The sequence below is a fragment of the Larimichthys crocea genome, chromosome XVIII, assembly GCF_000972845.2.
Source record: "Larimichthys crocea isolate SSNF chromosome XVIII, L_crocea_2.0, whole genome shotgun sequence".
Lineage (NCBI taxonomy): Eukaryota > Metazoa > Chordata > Actinopteri > Sciaenidae > Larimichthys > Larimichthys crocea.
In genome coordinates, this window is record NC_040028.1 from 17,974,467 (window position 1) to 17,996,586 (window position 22,120).

The following is a 22,120-nucleotide window of genomic DNA, read 5'->3' on the forward strand; positions in this document are numbered from 1 at the left end:
TAGATATATATATATATATATATATATAATTATACATATATAGTATATATAGATATATATATATATAAAAATATAGTAGATATAGGGATGATCAATAAAAGATACTTTTGTATGGACCATTAAATGTTTTTCTCTCTCTCTCTAAGAGATTGGCTTGCCTCATTTTTTATAACAGATACAAACACACAGATGTATCTATATATATATATATAATATAGTATGAGTGTATGACTGTAGGTGTACTGTAGTGTCTGTAACCGTACCCCGTGTGTGTGTGAGCCAGACGATATTGTTTATTTGTCTGTAAATAGCCCACAAACTAAAATAAATAAATGAATAAAAAATAAATTAACTTATAAACTGTGTGTGTGTGTATTATAAATATATATATATAGATTAATATATTTCTGGGGTGACTCAGATAAAAAACCATTAAATTTTCTCTTCTCTCTTGAGATTGAGGCTGTCTCCTTTTTATACAAAAACAAACACAGATTTATGACTTATCTATTCATTCTAGTATATATATCTATCTAGTACTATATATATATCTTTATATTACTATTATATATCTACGACACACCGTATCATTTTCCCCTCAATACCTTACATGTGTCTGTGTCAGGGGGTTAATCATCAGTTCTTGTTGTTGTTCTCTACCTGAGGGTACTGGGTGTGGACTTTAAGGACCGTCCGCCCCAAATTCACAGAGAAAAACAAAAGCTGGATGACTATTTAAGTATGTAAATAAGTCTCACACACACACACACACACACTCTGTCTTTTATCTAGTTTCCTCAGGGTCCTGGTGAGTGTGCGCGTGTCTGTGCCCGTGCCCGTGTACCCGTGTGTGTGTCTCTGTGTGTGTGTGTGTGTGTGTGTGTGTGTGTGTCTCTGGCAGCAGGCTCAGGGCTGGGATTTCGGGTTAAATATTCAAAATGGCGGACGGAGGAGCAGCGAGTCAAGATGAGAGTTCAGGACCAGGTAATGATTACAGCATTTTACATATTCATACTCATATTCAAACTGTTGTCGGTCGCCAATTTATGATCAACGGAACACACAACAGAGGCGGGTCGATTAACAAAGACCGGGGTCGATACCGGGCGATGTTTTTTTCAGTTTACACACAGCTAACTGTAATTTGACAGAGGAGGAAACGAGCTATTGCAGTGCGACGGCAAATTACATGGAAACATGCCTCCCCCCTCTCCCTCTCTCTCTCGCTCTCTCTCTTCTTTGTGTGATTAGACGGCCGCTACGCCGCTACATATTCATACCTCTGTCGACAAATACGACTTAGCATATTTTATTAGTAATCGCCGACGTGACTTCTCGGCTCCCGACATGCGGGATATCCGAGATATCGACTCCGGCGGTTATGATTGAAAAAAAATGACGATGCTAGCGGGGCTAGCTGGTTGCTAAAGCTCGCGGAGCTAAAGCTCGCGAAACCAGCCGTTGGTTAGCGCTCGCGCAGTAGCCGTTGGTTAGCTCCGCGAGCTAACCAACGGCTACTGCGCGAGCTAACCAACGGCTGCTTTGTGTTGATGCGCGCACACACACACACACACACACACACACGCTTTTGTAAGAGCTTTGCATATTCATTTTTATAGGCGAGCAGGGCAGCGGCTTGTTGTTGTTGTTGTTGTGTTTGTTTTCTGCTTGAGTTAACAAATATATATATAAATCGCTAACACGAGTTGTGTTGTGTTTTTGTTAGAGCTCCAGCTTCGACGTGATTTTTTTTTTTTATAGCCGAGCTGAAGCCTTTTGTGCTCGGCTGCAGCGCACACACCAACACGCAAAGCCCTGTTGTGTTATTCATGCGGGCCTGACTCAAACCAGAGTGCGGTGTTCAGCATATTCCAGTCGAGCTGTGGAGCTCAACACAACAACAACAACAACACTTTATTGACTTTATAATACAGTCTGTATAATCTAGTTTGGTGTATTCAGATATAATAAAAAAAAGTATGTGTGGCTAACAACTTCAATTAGCCTGAAGAAGTTTTAGATTAGATTTACTTTATTCATCCCAACACGGGGAAATTTACTTGTTACAGCAGCAGAGGAAAGTGTAGCATACACTACAGAATTAGAAAAAAGTAGAAAAGACAAACAGACAGAAATATCTATAACCTACTACCTAAGTACTGGGGATAAAAGTGGCATGATATATAAAAAGAGTATTGTAATGTAAAGTGGCCATAGTGTAAGAAATATTGCAAAGAAAGTGAAGTTGTGTCAACTAGAAAAAAGTAGAAAAGGCAAAATAAAAAACACAATAAACAGACAGAAATATCTATAACCTACTACCTAAGTACTGAAATATCTATAACCTACTACCTAAGTACTGAGGATAAAAGTGGCATGGTATATAAAAAGAGTATTGTAATGTAAAGTGGCCATAGTGTAAGAAATATTGCAAAGAAAGTGAAGTTGTGTCAACTATTTTTTTTATTTAAAGCTGATTTGAATATTTCATTTGAAGTTGTAAAACTTATTTAGCAGCTCTTCGTTTGTTGTCGTGGGAGTTTTTCTGTCTGTGCTGCTGAATACAAAGATTGTACCTGTGTGTGTGTGTGTGTGTGTGAGTGTGTATACCCACACTCTCTACCCACCCAGCCTTACCCAGCCTCGGGCACAGGGAGGGGTAAAAGTGAGGCCCCACTTCCGGAAGGCCACAATAATAACAGGCAGGACATTCTTACTATTCACTCTGCAGGTTTGCAGGCCGGGCAAGACACAGCTTGATGGCACCTCTATCTTTTTCCTTTTTTTCCCCCCTTACTTCATGTAGTTTGTTTTAAAGCAACCAGCTCCAACTAGTCTTTTTTTATGACTCAAGTTTGCAAGTAAAATGAGCATATTTAGTGTATTTTGTTGTTGTTTTGCTTAGTGGATTTGCATGACAAGAATATCTCCAAAAATCACCGTCTCGGTGATTTTTGGAGATATTCTTGTCATGCAAATTCATACCCTGCCTTGCATTGTTACAATCACAGGGTAATTTTGCCCACACTATAACTGTTACTATCGCATTACAGTACAATTTTGTGATATGTGATACTAAATTATACGCTTCATTTTAGGAGCCTAAGACGAGATTTGTTTCTTTGCGTTTTGTGAAATCATATTCGCCGTCTGGATATAAAATAAAATAAACGAGCTTATAAAACTTAAAACAACAGATAAGAAACAATTCTGTCATCCCCGACACTTAGGCTTACTTTTCTCGTTTTAATTAGTTTTACGGTTCCACCCTCATTCCAGCCTTGTAGTTCCATCATGAATATTCATTGATGTAAACACAGTTGTTATGAATAATGCATCGCTTGGCAGTAATAAATTCAGGACATGCCATCTCAGAGTGCTGAGAGAGAGAGAGAGAAGGCCTCCATGAAGGCTCCAGTCAGACAAGCATTTCCACTGTGGAAGAATGAACTATCATAACTAATCAGAGCTGCGCAAGACGGATACTACTTGTTTCAGATCTGTTTTAAACAATGCAAAGCATTGATGCCTTGGTATACAGCAGACATTTGGTTAAAGATTGGCCTTTGCAATCAGCGTATACCTAAGACAAATAACTTTTTAACCCGTCGGGATATAGCAGAAGTTTTAAAGGTGAGAATTCAAGTTAATGTACCATGTAGGTGCAGCAGATAAGTAACAAAACAGGGGCTTTGAGGAAAAGTAGAGTAGCTCATGATTGGTGGATGACCTACAAGTTTTTGCATTTATCAACCAACAATTGCCACGTTGTCCCCTGATGACTCTCATGTGTCTCGCCACTATTAAGATCCCTAGTAAAACATTTGCCAGGATCCCGTGAAAGTTTTACGTATGTTGTGAAAACAGAGGGCTTTACAAGAAAATCTTCAGCCTAATCAAATAACGTGTCCTGCTTTAAATAGACGAGGAAGAACAAGCAGCGGAAAGTGAAACACGCATCACATGAATAAGCAGCTGTTCATGTTAATATCGGCTTCCTATGTGGTTGAATTCATATTCCAGCTCATCACTCGACGTTCCGACTCGCCGAGCCCTCGAGAAACTTCACTTTTATTTAGTTGGATTAAGTTTTCCACCTATCCTACACAGACAGCTGGCTTAATGACCACCCAGGAGATGCCACAGTAGCTCAGAGTGGTGTTAGCCGCATTACTGTTTATCAAATTACACTACATCCTGTAATTTTCTCATTTGTGGGCTCGGTCCAGTGTTGATAGTGCCTGTTTGCACCATCGGCGGTGAGAGTGTGTTGGTTTAATATGTTCGCATTAAAAGATATTTTAGATATTCATGTTTATTCAGCATTAAACTAAGAAGATTCAGGCTGTTTGGTTATCGTTTCCCCTGCAAATTGAAAGATTATAAGTCGTGACCATACATCTTGACCGCTCCGATATCTGCTCGGCGCTCAGACCGGTCCACGTTTGGGCGAGCGTTCTTGATGTATTCGTGTTTTAAGACGAAGGATATAGATGTTAGGGCTGAATGTGGATGTGCTAATTAAGTTTTTTTTTTGCTCTGTCTCATGTTGAATCTCTCAGCTCACATTAACGTCTCTGCAGTATTCAGCCAGCCCTCTCATATTACACTACTAATGAGATACCTATTTAAAATTCTCTTCGCAGGCTATTTGTATTATGCGTCGTTCCACAGCAGGATTTTTTTGCAAACCATTCAACCAAGTAACTGTACATGTGTTGAAGTGCATTGCTGATAACCGCCCATACATCCACTTTCCTCTTTTTGTTTTGCATGACTGCAGAAGAGGTTTGAAAAAAAAAAGCTAGTGTGGCATTCTCACAGTGGACTTCAGTGTTTGTTTGAAGAGTGGTACGGAGTATAATGCAGCGTTCATTTATTGTTAGGAATAACTCTGCAGTAAGCAGAACTGGAGAATGCTAAACACTCTCTAGTTACAGCTTCTCAGATGTGGGGATTAGGTTGCTTCCGTAACTATTTTTAAGCCATTTTTTAAATATTAGAAATACCAAATATTCATCCAGCCTCTCAGTGGTGCAGATATATTTTGTTTGTTTTTGGATAAACAACCTCATTTAAGTCAGTTCAGACAGGCATTTCTCACTGTTCAAGACAGACCAAACGATTCATCCGAATCCAGAAAATAACTGACTGACGTCTTAATCTCCTCAAACGAACACATTTGGAGCATGATGAGTTGTGTCGATGAACTCATCTCATGGCGCCTTTTGGACGAATGGACGCCGTATCCATGACGTCACCCAAAGAGCCGCTTTGAAGCTCAAAATCTGCCGTCTAAAAATCGGCAGACGTGGATCATCGGCGGACTTAGGCGGGCTGAATGCCGCCTGGCTGCTCAAACGAGCCAATCAAAGCGTCCACGCTCCTAATCCTGCATAACTTTAAGCCTTAATATACTCTGAACAGGTGAGTTGTATATAAATTCACCCTCAGTACAGTTGGCATGAACGGGGAAATTAGCTACAGAGACCAAAACTGTTTTTTGTACCAGGCTGTAAACATGTTTATTTCTGCTGTGAAGTTGGACATTTGAACATGGGGACTTATGGAGACTGACTCACTTCTGGAGCCAGCCTCAAGTGGACGTTTGAGGAACTGCAGTTTTAAGGCTTCACTTCACAGCCAAGGAGGTTGTCGCTTGAGTTCGGTTTGCTTGTGGTGGTGGGCGATGTGATGCGTGACGGACGGGTTCAATAACGAATAAGTCAAACCAAGTATGCGTATGAATAACTAGTCAAATAAATATATTACTACCTACCTGTTCAGCTGAATAATTCTGAACTAAATAACTATTTACATCAAACTATCTAACAATGAATTCCAGACCTATTTTAATAGAAACAATCAGTGTTTTCTCTTCAGTAGTACAGGTGTGCCATCGGGAAACCCCGCCGAAAAATCCCTGAGTCTGTGCCACAGCTGTCTGCACACATCCATGATCTACTGTGGGTGTGTTTATGCCTATATGAAACTGAACGCCTCAGTCCTTTTTACTTATACACAAGGTGAGGCGCTGGTGTTTTTAAGTTTCAATTTATGCACGTTACCTGAAATGCAACCACTCACACAGACGTGCAAATGTGGAGAGATGGTGGCGTGAACGGCAGCCACTTATAGCGCCGCCCTGGGTGCAGTTCTAGGTTCGGTACCTTGCTCAAGGCAGTGCCTAGGAGGTGAACTGGCACCTCTCCAGCCACGAGTCTACGCTCCATGCTGGACTTGAACCGACCACCCTCCGGTTCCCAAGTCCCGAGTCCCTGAGGACTGAGCTGCTGCTTCTTTGAAATGCGCCGCGGGGTTTGAACACTGAGTCTTTGACACGTGCATCATCTTGAGAAGGGTTCGCTGGTCTGAAATGCTGCTGTTTACAGCTGCCAGCACAACACAAGACACTGTTTGTTTCCCAGCATGCACTGTACCACTGTGCCCTTTGTTTGCCTTTGTTTGTTTCGGTCAACTCGTATGTAAAATGCATTTTCCGTCAGGTGGCGGGATAAACGTGATAAGTTGATTAGAGCTTTAGCCAGGAGCAGTTGTTGTGGATTTAGTTTAGTAAGCCCCTTTCCCTGCAGACCACGATACAGCCAGTCCAGTCCAGTCCTTCAGGCTCACTCGGACACCTGTGCATGCAGCGGCGCCTCGTCTCCTCGCTCTGAGCGCTGGAAATGAATTTAAAATGAAATACTAATGGAATGTAAAGCTAATCTAAATATGCTAATCCCCCCCCAAACACTTCATAAACATAGGCAGCAACATCCCGCCACCCACTCTCTGCAGCCGCTCGCTGTGGAATGCTTTAGCCACGGGGGGTCTCGCAGTAATGACAGGCTTGCGGTGGATTAATGTAGAGTTATTTATTTCCGATTGAGCGAGTCCCCCCTCCCACACATACCCCCCAAAAACCCTCCATCACCACCTCCGCCACCACCTCCTCCTCTCCCTTTTTAGCAGTTGTGCCCGGTCTCCATGACTCCTGGAGACGAGTAGACGTTCTTCTTATTAATGCAGTCCGCCTTGCTAACATGCCCAGACCACCGCCGACAGGCCTCACACTGCATTCTGGGATATCTTCAGCCCTTTACCTGCTCTTAGCTAATTACTTTTTTAGCCGTGCACTCGCACAATAATTGGTCTTGTGCTGCCGCCTCTCCCTCCCCTCTGCTGCGCCAACACTAGTTTTCTTCTTCTTCTTCTCTCTCTCTCTCTCTCCTTCTGTGTCGTCCTTATTCCCCTGTTTTTTTTATTTTTTTTATCGTCCTCCAAAAGCCATCCAATTAATATGCTAATGAGCTGATAAATATTTATAGGGGTTTAAATTATGCAGAAAGCTTTCAGAGCCCGGTGTGAAATGCGTCGCTCGCAGGACTTCAAAGCCTTGCATTGCTAACGAGGCAGGGGCAGATTTGCATACGGCTTTAATCAGCTGAATACTGATTATGCTTCATTATAGAGTCGGAGAGGAGGAGGAGGAGGAGGAGGAGGAGGAGGAGGGGGGGGGAGCAGAGTTTGGAGGAGGCTGCCAGCTGCACTTGTCGTTTGTTTCATTCCAGCAAGAGAGGGAGAGAGAGGTCGAACTTTTTCTGAAGTACAGACAATCTTGGCAAGAGAGAGAGAGAGAGAGAGAGAGAGAGAGAGAAGGGGAGAGCGACTGTGAAAGAAAAGAGAGAGAGAGGGAAGGCGAGCTGTTTGCCCAAACCCCGTCGGCTTCCCAGTGTGCGTATCCCAGTGTTGTTCAGCCAACCGTGCTGTGGACAGTGCCACCGTGTCTGCGTGTAGCTCCGCTCGTATTGAACTCCTGCTTGCCGCTGACCAGTGGAGAGTGAAGAGAGAGTGAAGAGAGAGAGAGAGGGAGGAGTGGGAGGAGGAGGAACAGAGTGTCGGACACCCTGTCGGTGGGTTTGCCCCGGCGGAGGTGATTTATTTATTTTTTTTCTTGCGAACCATGCTGGAAAACACAGGTGGATCAAGAGCGGGTGAGTCTCTCAGCCGGGTTTTGTTGTCGCTCTGCGTCCTTGTGGCGAAGGTTGATCCGGCACTCTTTGCATTCAGTTATTATGTCTGTGTGTCTTGTCTTGTCTGTGAACATAGTTGTGATTAATTTTGCAGCTTTAAATGACATGAAATGTTAGCGCAGCTCAGGAATATCCTCCAGTTGTTACAGGGGGGTATATATATAACGAGAGCACAGGGTTGTTGTGTTTGCACCGGCAGTGGGTGTGAGTTTGCCTCACTGTCTGTCTCTGTCTGGCTCTTCCAGATGCTAAAGTGAATAATCAGTCAGAAACTACTAAATGTGCAATGGAAAGTGGTGACGGGAACACCGGTGAGTGACCTCCAGGGTTTTTCTTTTTAATATTTTTACTTGGGTGGGTGTGTGGGTGGGTGTGGGCGTGTGTTTGGGAGGGGAATCATTCAACAGGTTTCAAATTTGTTGCCAAAATCAAATCTGGAAAAAAAAAAAAAGACATGGCAGCTTTCCAAAAAAAAATAAAAACTCCTTGTGAGCAGTCCTTCTTTGTCAAATGAAGTGTTTACCTCACAGATTTGAATGATCAGACTCGGGAGTGAACATTGGAAGATTCGGCGCTCGACTTTCTATTTCTAATTCAGCCCGCGTGTTAATATTTAATTGTGCGATGATTCACCAGCCATGTCATGATTTCTCAGTCGCTCTTTTCAAAAACTGTTTCCTCTGCACCCCGGAAGCAGTTTGCCCTCCTTTTTTAAAAAACTTGCTCCCTGCAGCTTCACCGTGGGCTCCTAGCACTGTCATCTTTCATGAACCTGTCTGCATGTTCTGTCCTCAGGAATCCAAATCAATGGATTGGACTTTCAGAGGCAGACGGTGCCGACCACAAGTGCAATCACTAATGCACACGCACAAGCCCTCCTCCAACAGGTAACACGCACACACACACCACACAAAGTAACTTTTTGTTGTCCCCTAAGGAGCAGACGTCCGTCTCCTACGTTGAAATAAGGTGTGAAGTTTGAACAGAGGTATGCTCGCCTGCTCTCGCTCAGGCACGAGCAGAAAGGAGTTAATTTAAATGTGCCAGGCTCTCCTTGTGTCGCCTGGCAACAAGGCAGATTAATCAACCCTGTATGCTAATTAGCTGCTCTGCGGTTGCTCGGAAACAGATGGCCGAGAATATGCAAATCTATGCAGAATTTACATGCACTGCATAACAGTTATTTTAATTAGCATCTCAACTCTCTCGCCCCCCTCCCTCCCTGCCCACCCATTCACTTTCCCTCGTCTCTGAAGGCTGCAGCACATTTTTAAATACCCACTCTCTCACTTCCTTTTGAATTCAAATTCACTCTGTCTGCTGCTCAAAGACTGAAGGCTCATTCTCAGTAAGCTGCTCAGGTAGCACGGAGACTTGGATGCTTTATTGTTTTCTAGCTTTATTTTATTCAAACTGATACTTTTGTCTGAGTAAATTTGCTTTTTAAACATTTATAATCTTTATAATTTTGTGCCTTTTTTTTAAATATAGAGACTTACCTGACCAGGCCTTTTTTTTTAAAAAAATGCTGTTACCTATGCTCAGTTATGCCTCTAGGAAGATCTCCTCTAAGCTCCCCTTCTTTGCTTCACCTCCCACTAGTCTAAGTCGGAAGACTCGAGCGCTCTTCCGACCTCCGTCCAGCAGAGCGTATTGCCTCAAACCCAGCTAATGTTGGCCGGGGGACAGATTGCTGGAGTAAGTGGCCTGTTGCCTCGTTGCTTTTTTTTTTTTTTTAAACCTAGCCGTAGCCACGATCGACCCTGGCCCGATGGTGATTCTGTGGCTAAGGCTGGTGTCTCCTCTGCCTTCTTCTGCCTGTTTTTCATCACAGTGGTTCTTAGGCTATGTCCAAATGCGTGTTTGGACATAGCCTCGATGTGTCTGACCCGACCACACGACACATTTCATTATCCATCCACACGCTCTTCCCCGAGGCCATGAAGAAGACTGTCTGGGGTTTGAATGCGGCTCCTGCTGTGCTAAACGGGAGTGAATGTTTACTCTGCATGTGGACTTGAGTTTGAACATGACATCGACATGCTCATTTGCACTTGTGCCTGACTCAGCTGCATGGGTATTCTCTCCATCCGTCTGTCTGGGCTCGTATCAGTGTTGCCACGATAATGAAAGTTTCAATACCACTTCAAAAAGTTGGACCCGGTGTGTTCAATACAATACGGCGGCGAATCCGCTTCAGGCTCGCCTGTAAGAAGTGTGTTTGTACAAATTAGACAGAGCTGCCTGCGGCCTAGTTCATGACGGCAAACTGGAGCAGCCATTTATAAACAACTGTTGGCAGCAGCATCAAACAATGCGAGCCAGCCGTTGTTGATAAAACTGGAGCAAGGTGAGGCATCGTATTGTATTTAACGACGACAGATTCCTCGCCAAACACGTGAAGACTGTTGCGCAAAGTGTGTCACAAATGTTTCATGTAACACACATCTTTGCAACATCGTGGTATTGTAACTTTCTAAAAATGAAGTATCGTGACAACCTTAACTCATCCACTCCATGACGCAACATTAAAACTGGTTTGTCCAAACAGTACTTATTCTCTCTCTGTCTCGCTCTCTCTCTCTCTCTGCCCGTTTGTCAACCTCTGGTCCTTCAGTTGACCCTGACCCCAGCCCAGCAGCTGTTGATCCAGCAGGCCCAAGCTCAGCTCCTGGCTGCAGCCGTGCAGCACTCAGCCAGCCAGCAGAACAGCACCACCGGGGCCAGCATCTCGGCCTCCGCAGCCACGCCCATCACCCAGCTGCCCCTGTCACAGCCCATCCAGATCGCTCCCGTAAGACACTTCTGCAAGTCCCTGAAGAATGTTTGAACTAAAGAGATGTTTTGAATGAAGCTGATAATATGCACAATTTAAAATATTTACACAATCAGTTACCGAAGCAGTGAAGTAACAAACAAATGTGTTAAATGAGTTTGATTTCTGTTTTCAAACCTAAATTGAGTTTATATCTGGCTTATATCTCAAATAGTTGATTTGAATTAGTATCAGAGTTAGTTTCTGAGTTTCTGAAAGGTTCAAAATAAAACGTACGTTACAGAGGAGGTTATTTCACTGATCACTCGAATCAGCTACTGTCTGTCTGTCTGGAGGCAAATGAGGGTGAAATGTGGATAAATATTAGAAATAACTAATAACTAAAATAAATACGCAAACTTTTTACATCGTGTACCACTTTGAAAAACATTGGGCTCTCTAAGTAACCACCGTTATGACCGACGTCAAAGCGGCGTGGACCAACTCTGCTCAGCTACAGACTGAGCTGAACCGGAACAGAACCGGTCCAGAGAAAAAACTTTGTAGAATTTTAATAGAATAAAAAAATTAATTTATATAAAAAAATAGATTGACAACAAGAGATTCCTCGGAGTAGAGGAAGTGGTACCAGTGGTTTCGTTTGAGAAATAGACAAACTACTGCAAAGAAAGTGCCTAAAGAATTAAAGAAGTGTGTCGCTATAAATGACTGAATAAAAAACTCACCATAGGTTTGTATGTATCTGGTGTGTGTGTGTGTGTCATAAAAGTGTCTTGACCACTGTTTTCGTTTTCTCGCAGCAGATACAGCAGCAGAATCTCAGCCTGCCTCAGTTCGTTCTGGTGCAGCCCGGCCACCCGATCACCACGTCACTGCAGCCTCAGTTCATCATCTCACCGTCACCGCAGGCCCAACAGAGTGAGTGGAAAGCTCGCCGGATCAAGAAGAAGAAGAAGTAGTTCGCTCCGAGTGTTCGATTGTTGTCTTAACTCTCGTTTCTGTCACTCTGCAGGCATATTGCAACCCCAGGGTCTTCTAACTCAACTACCTCCAAGCCAAGCTAACCTCCTGCCGACTCAACCAAGCATCACCCTCGCTCAGGTTGGTCATGATGCAAAAATAAAGCCACTTCTTTCTCACTTTACCATCCCCCCTTTGCTCACTCTTCTTAACCTTTAATCGCATCTTCTACTGCTCTGTTGTCTGCAGCCTGCAACACCAACCCGCACGACAGCAGCCACACCTATTCAGTCCTTGCCCAACAGTCAGACACCACCCAAACGGTTGGATACCCCGACTCTGGAGGAGCCTAGTGATCTGGAGGAACTGGAACAGTTTGCCAAGACCTTCAAACAGAGGCGTATCAAACTGGGATTCACACAGGTGTGTGGGAGACTGAATACGTTAGATTCTCATACTCAGAGTCTTTGCTGCAGATAATATGAAGTGTGCTTACATTTTTCATCTCTCTCTCTCGGTTTCCCTCCTTCTCATCAGGGAGACGTTGGCCTGGCTATGGGGAAGCTTTACGGAAACGATTTCAGCCAAACGACCATCTCTCGCTTTGAGGCCTTGAACCTAAGCTTTAAGAACATGTGTAAACTCAAGCCATTGCTGGAGAAGTGGCTCAACGATGCAGGTTTGTCCCTGAACCCACCTGAACGACTTCTTTTGTTTTCCTCACATTGGTCACATTGTTTGATGGGCAAAGGGTAGCGTGGGTCGTGCATCTTTACCGTACCGTGTCTTTACCTTCCTTCCTGTCCTTTGTGTCGGTGCTGTTTGTGCAGAGAACCTGACATCTGACCAGGCCCTGTCCAGCCCCAGCGCCCTGGGCTCCCCGGGCATGGGCATAGAGGGGATCAACCGCAGACGGAAGAAGAGGACGAGTATCGAGACCAACATCCGAGTGGCCTTAGAAAAGAGCTTTCTGGAGGTAAAGAAACTCGTACTCTAAAAACGTTAACAACAGTTGACCGCGAGGCGTTAGTCTCCTCAGTGCTCACAGGGAATCCCTGGCTTCTTTGCCCTCTTCAAGCAGAACCAAAAACCTACCTCTGAAGAGATCACCATGATCGCTGACCAGCTCAACATGGAGAAGGAGGTGATTCGGGTCTGGTTCTGCAATCGCCGGCAGAAAGAGAAGAGGATTAACCCCCCCAGCAGTGGCAGCAGTGGAGGCGGCAGCACCCCCATCAAAACCATCTTTACCCCCAGTAGCCCTTTGGTAAGGACAGACACAAGCACACACTGTTTGTGGATCAGTTTCACCTGCACTCAGGTTTATTATGATATATGGATGCATTTGTTTGTAGCTGTAACCGACACTGATCATTTAATTTTCCCAGGTGGCCAGCACAGCAAGCTTTGTGAGCAGTCCAACTATTAACACGCCCACCACCCTGACTGTAAACACAGTGATGCCTCTCACCAGCACCAGCGTCTCCGGTTTGTCCTTCACAGGTGCGTACATGCGCGTTTTGCCTTCATGTATTTAATCACACTTAACAACAGAACTCAGCGTTAACTTTTTTTTTTTTTCTCCACACACTTTCCTCAAAGGCACGACGGGTGGAGCCACAAACACGGCGTCCGTCATCTCCACTACACCTATGGTTACCACAGCGACCAGCTCTCCGTCTCTAAGCCCGTCGCCCGTTCTGTCCACGACCGCAGAGAGCAAGGCCGGCATTCACGCGCAAACCATCGTCACCCAGGCCCCGACTTCCACAGCGGCCACTTTAGGGACGGGTCAGGTGATGGTGGCGGCGCCGGGGTTATCCGCTGCGCTGCAGGGTGCCCAGTTACCCACCAGCTTCGCTGCTATGGCTGCCGCCGCCGCAGGGCTCAACCCAGGCCTGATGGCGTCCTCCCAGTTCGCTCCGGGGTTAGTATTGGTCGTGATGTTACGGCCTCATGTGAAAGTCGCTCATGTGTGTGCCGGCTATTGATCTAAATGATCTTTTCTCTGTCCGTGTCTCCAGGGGGGCCCTGCTCAGTCTGACTCCTGGTGGCCTTGGCAGTGCGCTGAGTCCTGCGCTCATGAGCAACAGCACCCTGGCTACCATCCAAGGTGTGTACAGACGTCCTGACAATATATTAAACAGTTAAAGTTCCAGTGTGGAAGATTTAGGAGTATTTCCTCGGAGTGGAGTATTTATTAGTATAAGAATCATTGAGGCATGGGAGAGCTCATTTGCATATCCACCACTAGGTGGCCCTAAATCCTGCACACTTTTTAATATGCAAATGTTTTTTATAACGAGCGGCAACAACGTTTACAAGTAAAATAATGAGAACAATCCATAATGGGGTTATCCGGACTGCTATAATAATTATAATATGATCTGATTTGTGTAATGAAAGCAACATTTTAATGAGGCCACAGTGCATTTGCATATTAAATTATTCAGACCACGCCCATGAGGTTAATCCTGCTGAGAGAAAATGACTTCTGTGGAGGGAAGAATTAATCCTGCTGAGCGACGATAAACGATGATGTGAATTTGAATCCAGCAGTGACAGTAAAATGATTTCACGTCTTTAATTAAGCAGTATTACATGAGAGGCAGTGCTCTAATGTCATTATTGATACCACAGTGTCATTGAAGGTCACCCTTGAATGTAATATTGCGATTATACAACAATTACCAACTTAAATGTTTCTGCTCTGAAACTAAACGTTTCTTTGCACCGCGTCCGTTAATAATAAACGCAGTCTGATTAATACCTGTAAACAATCAGTCACAGCAGTCGCCTGCTGCAGTAGTAACGACACTTTTGAAGTGGTCGTGGAGTTTCACAAACTGAATAAATAACCGCACGTATAGACACTGAACTGCTTTGCTATTTCTAAAATATGAGATTTAGCTCTTAAGTCTGTGAACTTCACGTTTATTTCTGAGCTAAGCTGTCTTAACGGCTCACCAGTTCAGCCGATGGAGGATGTGATCCAAACACTAATTTCCAATAACTCCACAGCAGGTTTAAAGTCCAAAAGTCAAAATGTCTTGAACAAAGATCAGTTTCCAAAATGAACAACAAATATTCAAGAGCTTTACCAAAGAGCTGAAACACGCGCAGTCCCGTGTCCGGTTTGAGGGTCTGAAAAAAACTAAATGTTCGGCCTCAGTCCGTATTAGTCGACCTTTAGTCCTTCAAAAAAAACATTTGCTCTGTGTGAACGAGGCTTCATGAAATCCAGAATATCCATTAAAGAAAGCTGAAAGTTAGATTTTACTTTACTGAAGTTAACCTCTAGTGTTATTATTCGTATTTATTTACATGTTGTATATTTTGTGATAGTGTGGAGATGGCGGAGTGATAATGTTAGTGATGAGTCAGGTGTGTAGTTGTCAGATTTACCTCTGTAAGTTTTGTTGCTGTGTATTTTAATTGGATCATTTTGTACTTTTTGACTCAGCAGGCAGGTTTGGTCTTCCGTTCGCTGAAACTCATCCAACGCCATCCTTTATCTTCTCTACAGCTCTCGCGTCGAGCGGCACAATCCCCATCACTTCTCTGGACGGCACCAACCTGCTGTTCGCCAACACCTCCGCCGGCAACACGCCCAACCTGGTGACCACGCCGCTCTTCCTCCCCCAGAACCTGTCGCTGCTCGCCAGCAACCCCGTCAGCCTGGTGTCCGCCGGCGCCGGGGGCCTGCAGGTCACTGCCGACGCTCACCATCACCAAGCCACCACGGCCGCCGTGCCTGTGCAACCCTCAACCATTACCACTGCCTCCAAGGCTCAGTGATGCTAGTCGGGGCTGCATCCCGAATGAACGCCCTATTTCTTATGTCGTGCACTACCGCTATCACACCACGTAGGGAATAGTCGTTTGATAGAGGCTCTGCACTTCACTAACCACCCCACCTTCTCTCCATTGTATCTATCATTATTTAATCCTTTTGCTGCCACCAAAAAGAAAAACAGCCTCGAAACGAGGTTTTGTTTTTTAGTTCCTTTTCCTGTCTTTATGATTCTTGGATGTTTTTTTTATTTTTATTATTTTTCCCCCACAAACAGTAGCCAGATGGACACTGTTGTTGGCCTGCCGCTTTCTCATGAACCTTGACGAGTGTCCAGGAGGGAGAAAAAGAAATCCTCGCCACCGTCAAGCTGTTCGTATTTTGTACATATATATATAAATATATATATATCCTCCTATTTCCAGGTCAGAATTTTTTCTGAAATACTTCTAACCAAAAAAAAAAACTTTAGGATTTTTTGCTCTTTTAACATTCAAACTAAACTGATTTTACTACTAATTTCACAATATTCATCATCACTAATGGGGATTTGTGTGTCGCCCCATCTTTAATTATGTTTTTTTTTTTAGTTTATTATGGACAGGCCTTGACGTAAATCATATCAAAGTTATATTGTAGAGTCTCTTTCCTTTTTATCTTTTGCTGTCTATATATTTTTTTTTTTTACATTTTCAGAACTTTGTAAGTCTAATATTAAGTTAAGATTTAACTATCACTTTTTAATCGTGGTTATAAGGCTTTAAAAACAAGTAATAAGTGGCCGATATAAAGGTTATCATTGCTTTAAAGGGTCAGAGAGGCCCGACGTGTGTCTCTCTGGGTCTCTCTCTCCTTCTGGAAACACTGACTTTTACACTTCGCTGCGGCGGCGGCGACGTAGCCACAGAAGGTTTTTTTTGTAAAACGACGGTCTGGGTGCGGATTCTTAAAAAAAAATGACACTGATCACACATCGAGAGCTTTAACGAAGAGCTGCAACACGTGCAGTCCGGTTTGAGGGTGGTGATTTTTTTTGTTTGTTTTTGTTTTGTTCTTGGTATGGTGGTTCGTTTTTGGGGGGGGCGGGATGAAGAAAAACAAACAAAACTGTATATTATGTTTGGATTCAGAGGTAGACGTTAGAAGTGTGCATGTGTCAGCAGATGCTGAGAGTTCAGTAGCTGCATGTCCACGAGGCTCTGCGGCCGACTGGTCTGTTTTTATGGGGCGGGGGGTGATGGCTAGTCAGAGGGGGCATCATACCAAATGTGTGGTGGCGTTGGCTAGACGGGGGTTGTTGTGTTGTTTTCTTTTTTTTAATAGTAGTACCGTCGTATCTACTTGTGCACAGTATCTGTACCAAAAAACTGGATTGATGAGCTGCAGTCTGCCTGTTTTGGGAGGAATGAAATTCTGTCTTTTTATTTTTAATTTCCTTTTTTTTTTATTGTCTGCAGTCGTCCGACTGGCTTACGTACTTTAAGATATACCAAAAATATTTGTTAAAATAATTGCTGTGTGTAGTCGGTGTAGCTTAGTCTAGTCGATATATTTATGAGTACAGAATCTCTCTCCATTGTCAACAGAATTATAGAAATGCAATATTTTGATGATCATTTTCCAAAGATGACCTTTTTTTCTTAATTTTGTTTGTTTTTTAATTTGACCAAGCGTCTCATCGCTCAACTTTTTTAAAATTGGCGGCACAACTGACCAAAAAATATATAAAACCAGAGGAGCATGAGAGCGATTAGATTTGATTTTTTTACTCTTCGTGAATTGGTTTTCCATCGACGGCGGAGGTGGGGGCTTCGTCCCCGACGCCCGATCCTTGATTTCTTTGAGCCATGTAATGGTTTTTGTTCCTTGTTCGTCAGTTTTGGCCGTTTGGGTAGCAGTTTTCGGACTATTTCCGACGCATCGCGGAGAGGTTCTGTTTTTTGGTTTTGTACTAATATTCAGCCATAAAACAAACAGCTTTGAACCAAAGTGGTTTTCCTCAGTAGTTGCTGTGCCTATCCGAGCACGATCTCTATACTCTTCACACTGCTGACAAATAACTCCTCCTCTTCCTCCTCCTCCCACCACCCGACCCCGATTTTTAAAAGAAAAAGGATCACACACACTTAGCTTTAACAACTTGCTGCTGGAGTTGGAGCTGTTGAGAGGCCTGCATGCTTTTCGCTATAGCTTTATGACTACGGACGCCCTGTGGAAATCAGGTCACGTGGTCTTCGACCCTTCCCCGCGATGGAGGGAGGGCTCACCTATGTAAATGCATAAATCCGACATACCGCACCTCCTCAGCGCCGACATTTATGAACCAGCATGTTACGAAACGACGTGCTGCTTCCCTTAAAGAAAAATCTCGTAAAACCTGCCCGATTATCTTGAGCTACACGTTAAACTTACACCCCTACACACACACACACACACACACACAGAGAAGTGGCATTATTAGCTGCTTCCAGGTGACAAAATGAAATCACTGAGACTGTAAGACGCAGTGAGATTTGTTCATGTTCTCCTCTCGTGTACTTCTTTTCTGTTGTTGAATTACTTTGACTGAATATACCTCAGCAGCACCTAAACATAAGGTTCACCTTGAGACATTTCTGTGTATAGACCAGTGTAGAATGTATAAGTACTGTCTGGCTCGCCATTCAAAGTTTATACTGATGAACAATACATAGGAACCATACATTTAAAAAAAAAAAAAAAAGGACAACCTACTACTGCTATTTTCTAGTACTACTATTTATGGGGTATTTCCAGGTTTAAATGTTATTTTGAGATCCTTCTTGCCAAAGTAAAAGCCTTTTCTCTTCGCAGCTAGGCGGGTGTCTGGCTGCTCATGTTGCTGGTTGGTTGGTGGTGGGTTTGTTTCCCCCTCCTCCGTCTTTTAAAAGGCCACATCGCGGAGGCGGGGCGGGGGCGGCCTGGCGGGACTCGACGTCCTGCGTCCAGTGCTGTTTGTAGTTACTGAAGAGTTCGAACGCGTGCTGGCAAAGACGAACCAGTTGCCATCAGCACCGATAGGATGTTACTGAAATATTTATCGTGAGGAAAGAACTTAAGAATTAGAGAAACGATCTTTTCTTAATTCTATACATATAAATATATATATAAACACGTGTAAGATATTCATATTTTATATTTGAACCAGTATGTTATCAAGACTGAATGTAGTGTTTATCTTGCTTACTCGAAAAGTAAAAAAAAAAAAAGAATAAAAACTCCCCTAAATCTTCCTTTTTTTTTATTATTATTATTGCATAATAGCAATTTTTTTTGTTTTTGTTTTTTGAAAACTGTCAAGACCAAAAAATAAAGAGATAAAACGTGAGACCAGGCCTCGGCGGCGGCGGCGGCGTGAGGTTGCTGACACTTTGTCGTGTATCTGCGAGGAGGCTCGAACAGGCGCGCCCGACTCTGAAGCATCTTAATCTTTTTAGTTTGTTTTCGTTGGACTTGAGTTGTTGTGCTGTCTTTAACAATCATTTTGATTTTTTTTTTTTTATAATTAATTGTCTTTTGTATAGTGCGAGAGGGCAAGATCACTGGCTTTCTTAGTTTGAAAAAGATTAACATTATCATTTATGCCTTATTGTTATGTAGAAGACATGAGCATTGTAGCATCGTTGTGTGTGTGTGTGTGTGCGTGAGAGAGCGTCGAGCTCACCTGGTGCGTTGTTTTCACTGAAACTATACGGTGTACTTCTGGGGCATTTTTTATTTCTTTTGGAGCATGATTTTATGTTGCTACCTATGTTTTTTAGGTGTGACATTAGACAGGTGGAGGAAACCTGTGAGAAAAGCTTTACTAATAATTCCAGCAGGTGGTGTGTGTGTGTGTGTGTGTGTGTGTGTGTGTGTGTGTGTGTGTGTGTGTGTGTGTGTCAATAGGGAGGGCAGTCTGCAAACAATTATGGTGCATTTTTATTTTTTTTCCCATCTTCCAGTGGATGTTTGTTTTTTAAAAAATAAGATGGCGAGACACGAAAGTACTTAATTTGTCTTTGTCCTTTGGCGGGAGGTCTCTACTGATTAACTAAAGCCTTGAAGCGAGCCAGTCCTCGGTTTATAAAACTACACTTTGTGGTCATAAGTGTGACTCTTTCACGTCTACTGATGATCTTTTTTTGTTTTGTTTGTTTTTGTTTTAGTGGCTCGGCTTTAACGCTTTAGTTCCGTGACGTGATTGTGAGATTTTTCGACATGTTCAGCCATGTATCAAGTCGTAGTAAATAATGTTGTGGCCCGCCACACCGGTCTGCTGTTTTTTTTTTTTTTTGTTGTTTGGTGTTTTTTAAACTTCTCGCGTCGACAAAGGAAGTGCAGAGCACCAGTAAAAAGGCAAAAGGAGCTGTTGTATACCTCATTTCAACTCAAAGACTGAGTGAAACCTGCTTTAATCTACTTAAGAAATAAAAATATAAAAAAGAAAAACACAAAAAAAAAAAAAAGATGAAAATACACAAACTCGCGTCGGCCGGAGAAGCCCGTTTCACACCCGCGCTGCGTTGACGGGTCGTGGCGGTTAAACCGCCGCGAGGGGGAGACGCTCGCATACCTGCACTCATGAATGTCTGCTGTCTCTAATGTCACGATTTGGTGTTTTTATGCTGCACACTGATTTATTCCTTCAGCATTGGATGGAAACGATTCGTAACTTGAGCTAAAACTTTTATTTATTCCGTTTACTGTCAGTTAAGTTACTTTTGAGCACCCCTCCATGTTTGAACACTTTTTTTTTTTTAAGTTCTGACAATCCTGTTTGTGTATTATTATAATTATTATTATTATTATTATTTCACCCCGTGCGGGTTCAGGTATGTACGCGTGTCTCCTCGCCACGCGCCGTCGCGGCCCGTCCTTCGCTCTCCTGTGGTACCAACATTTAACCAAAGACTTCTAACTTGATTGTATACGAACGACGGCGACGACGACGCCGTCTCTCGCCCATCCCCGCCTCACTGCTCACAGCATCAAATGTCGCCCGATTCGAACCTTTTTACTGCATGCGAATGTGTGTTCACACTCCACGCGGCATCGCGTCGGTGCTGCGGTTTCAGTGCCTGTGGGCGGGGATCGTCGAGGCGGGCGGCTTGGCCGAGCGGGCTTCTCCGACCGACGCGAACCGATCCGGTGGTAGCTGGGTGATGTTTGTTAATACACACTGAGGGTTGATCCTGTGCACACTGTACATGCTCAGGACTCTGTATGTTTGTCTGTCTTGAGCGCTGTTGCTAGGATGCCACCTCCTCCACCTCCACCTACCCAACCTTCCCTCTCTCTCTCTCTCCACCTCTTTCTCTCTCTCTCAAGGACTGTGGTGAAAATGCTGTTCCTGCCTGTCACAGTGTGTCTGTCCCCTCCTCATCATCTGTACACTGTATAGTCCGAGGACATTAACCCTGTTGTCTCCAGGAAAATACACATCCTGCGGTCACTAAAACTCACTGCTGTGCCACCTCCTTCCTCCTCCTCTTCTTCTGCTCTCCTCCTTTTTGACATCGTCTCCTCACTACAGACTCTGATCAGCTGTGACACTATGCATCATGGTCCTTCACTCTGCGTGGACCGTGTGTCCCCTCCGGCTCAGAGCTCTGAGCCGACGGGCTTCGGTGACACTTTGTTTAAAATGCTTTAACTCCAAGTGAGGTTTTGTAGGACCTCCCACGAGCGCTATCCCAAAGCAAAAATCCAAATATTTAACTTTTGACAAATGCAGATACCAAAGATATCTCTCTGTCCTGTGTCTTTTCTCTCCTTTCCACCCTGCAGCATGTGTATTAAGAGACAAACCCAGCACTGGCTTTAGTCCTAGCCTCAGTAATTCCAAAGCTTAGATGTATATTTTGGTATATTTCTGAGAAAAACTTGTGTGAAAAAAAGCGTCTCCGTTTGTTTGTTGTAATCTCTCTTTTTTTTCTGTCACAGCATGGAACTAATTGCAGAACTGTCTTACTCTTGGTAGGTTAAAAAGAAATAGTATTTTTGTATGTTTTTTCTGGGTGTGTCATGTGTGTGTGATTTATCAGTTCACAGCCCAAGTGACCATGGCTTTCAAACGAGAAAAGGAAAAAAAAAAATAAGAAAAAGCGCCAACCATGTACATATTATGTCTGTGTATCTCCAGAAACGCATTCTGTAAAACATTTACGACTCACGTTGGAAGCTTGGGCTCATCTTAAAGGAATGTGTCCTAGATTTTTTTTAATTTCCCTTTTGTGTTTTCTTATTCTGCAGTATGAATTGTCTTCCCAGGACTCTAATGTATAAAGTTCTGGTTTACATCGTGGACACTGAGGGGTGGGGGTGGGTGGGGACACTGCTCCGATCCGACTACAAGAAACAAACAAACCAACAAACCCGCCTACAGTCGCGGCGGCGTAGAACTGAAAGATTGTGTAGGAGTTTTAAGTATGTGAATCAGGATACATAGTAGATTTTTTGATGCATTTGTCTGCTGTATTTTTTTGTTTCGTTTTGTTTTTATACACATATAAAGAATCTTTTACTGTTAATGTACAGTTCTCTTTTGTTGTAAACATC

The 22,120-nt window shown here is 43.6% G+C and overlaps 1 protein-coding gene across 18 annotated transcripts; it reads left to right on the forward strand.

Moving 5' to 3' along the window:
- Window positions 1–849: 849 nt before the first annotated feature.
- Window positions 850–21,445, forward strand: pou2f1b (POU class 2 homeobox 1b). 18 transcript variants are annotated; one of them, XM_027290896.1, is made up of 15 exons: window positions 850–984; window positions 8,279–8,344; window positions 8,829–8,920; window positions 9,636–9,731; window positions 10,651–10,827; window positions 11,610–11,727; window positions 11,822–11,910; window positions 12,019–12,192; window positions 12,307–12,448; window positions 12,600–12,745; window positions 12,851–13,036; window positions 13,158–13,272; window positions 13,372–13,696; window positions 13,794–13,882; window positions 15,233–21,445. In XM_027290896.1, the coding sequence occupies exons 1-15, from the start codon at window positions 939–941 to the stop codon at window positions 15,565–15,567; spliced, it is 2,196 nt and encodes a 731-aa protein (XP_027146697.1). In that variant the 5' UTR covers window positions 850–938; the 3' UTR covers window positions 15,568–21,445. The 18 variants fall into 18 exon arrangements, with proteins under 18 accessions (XP_027146697.1, XP_027146695.1, XP_027146696.1 ...); XM_027290894.1 differs by having other exon boundaries at window positions 852–984; window positions 12,591–12,745; XM_027290895.1 differs by having other exon boundaries at window positions 853–984; window positions 12,848–13,036.
- The last annotated feature ends 675 nt before the right edge of the window (window positions 21,446–22,120 follow it).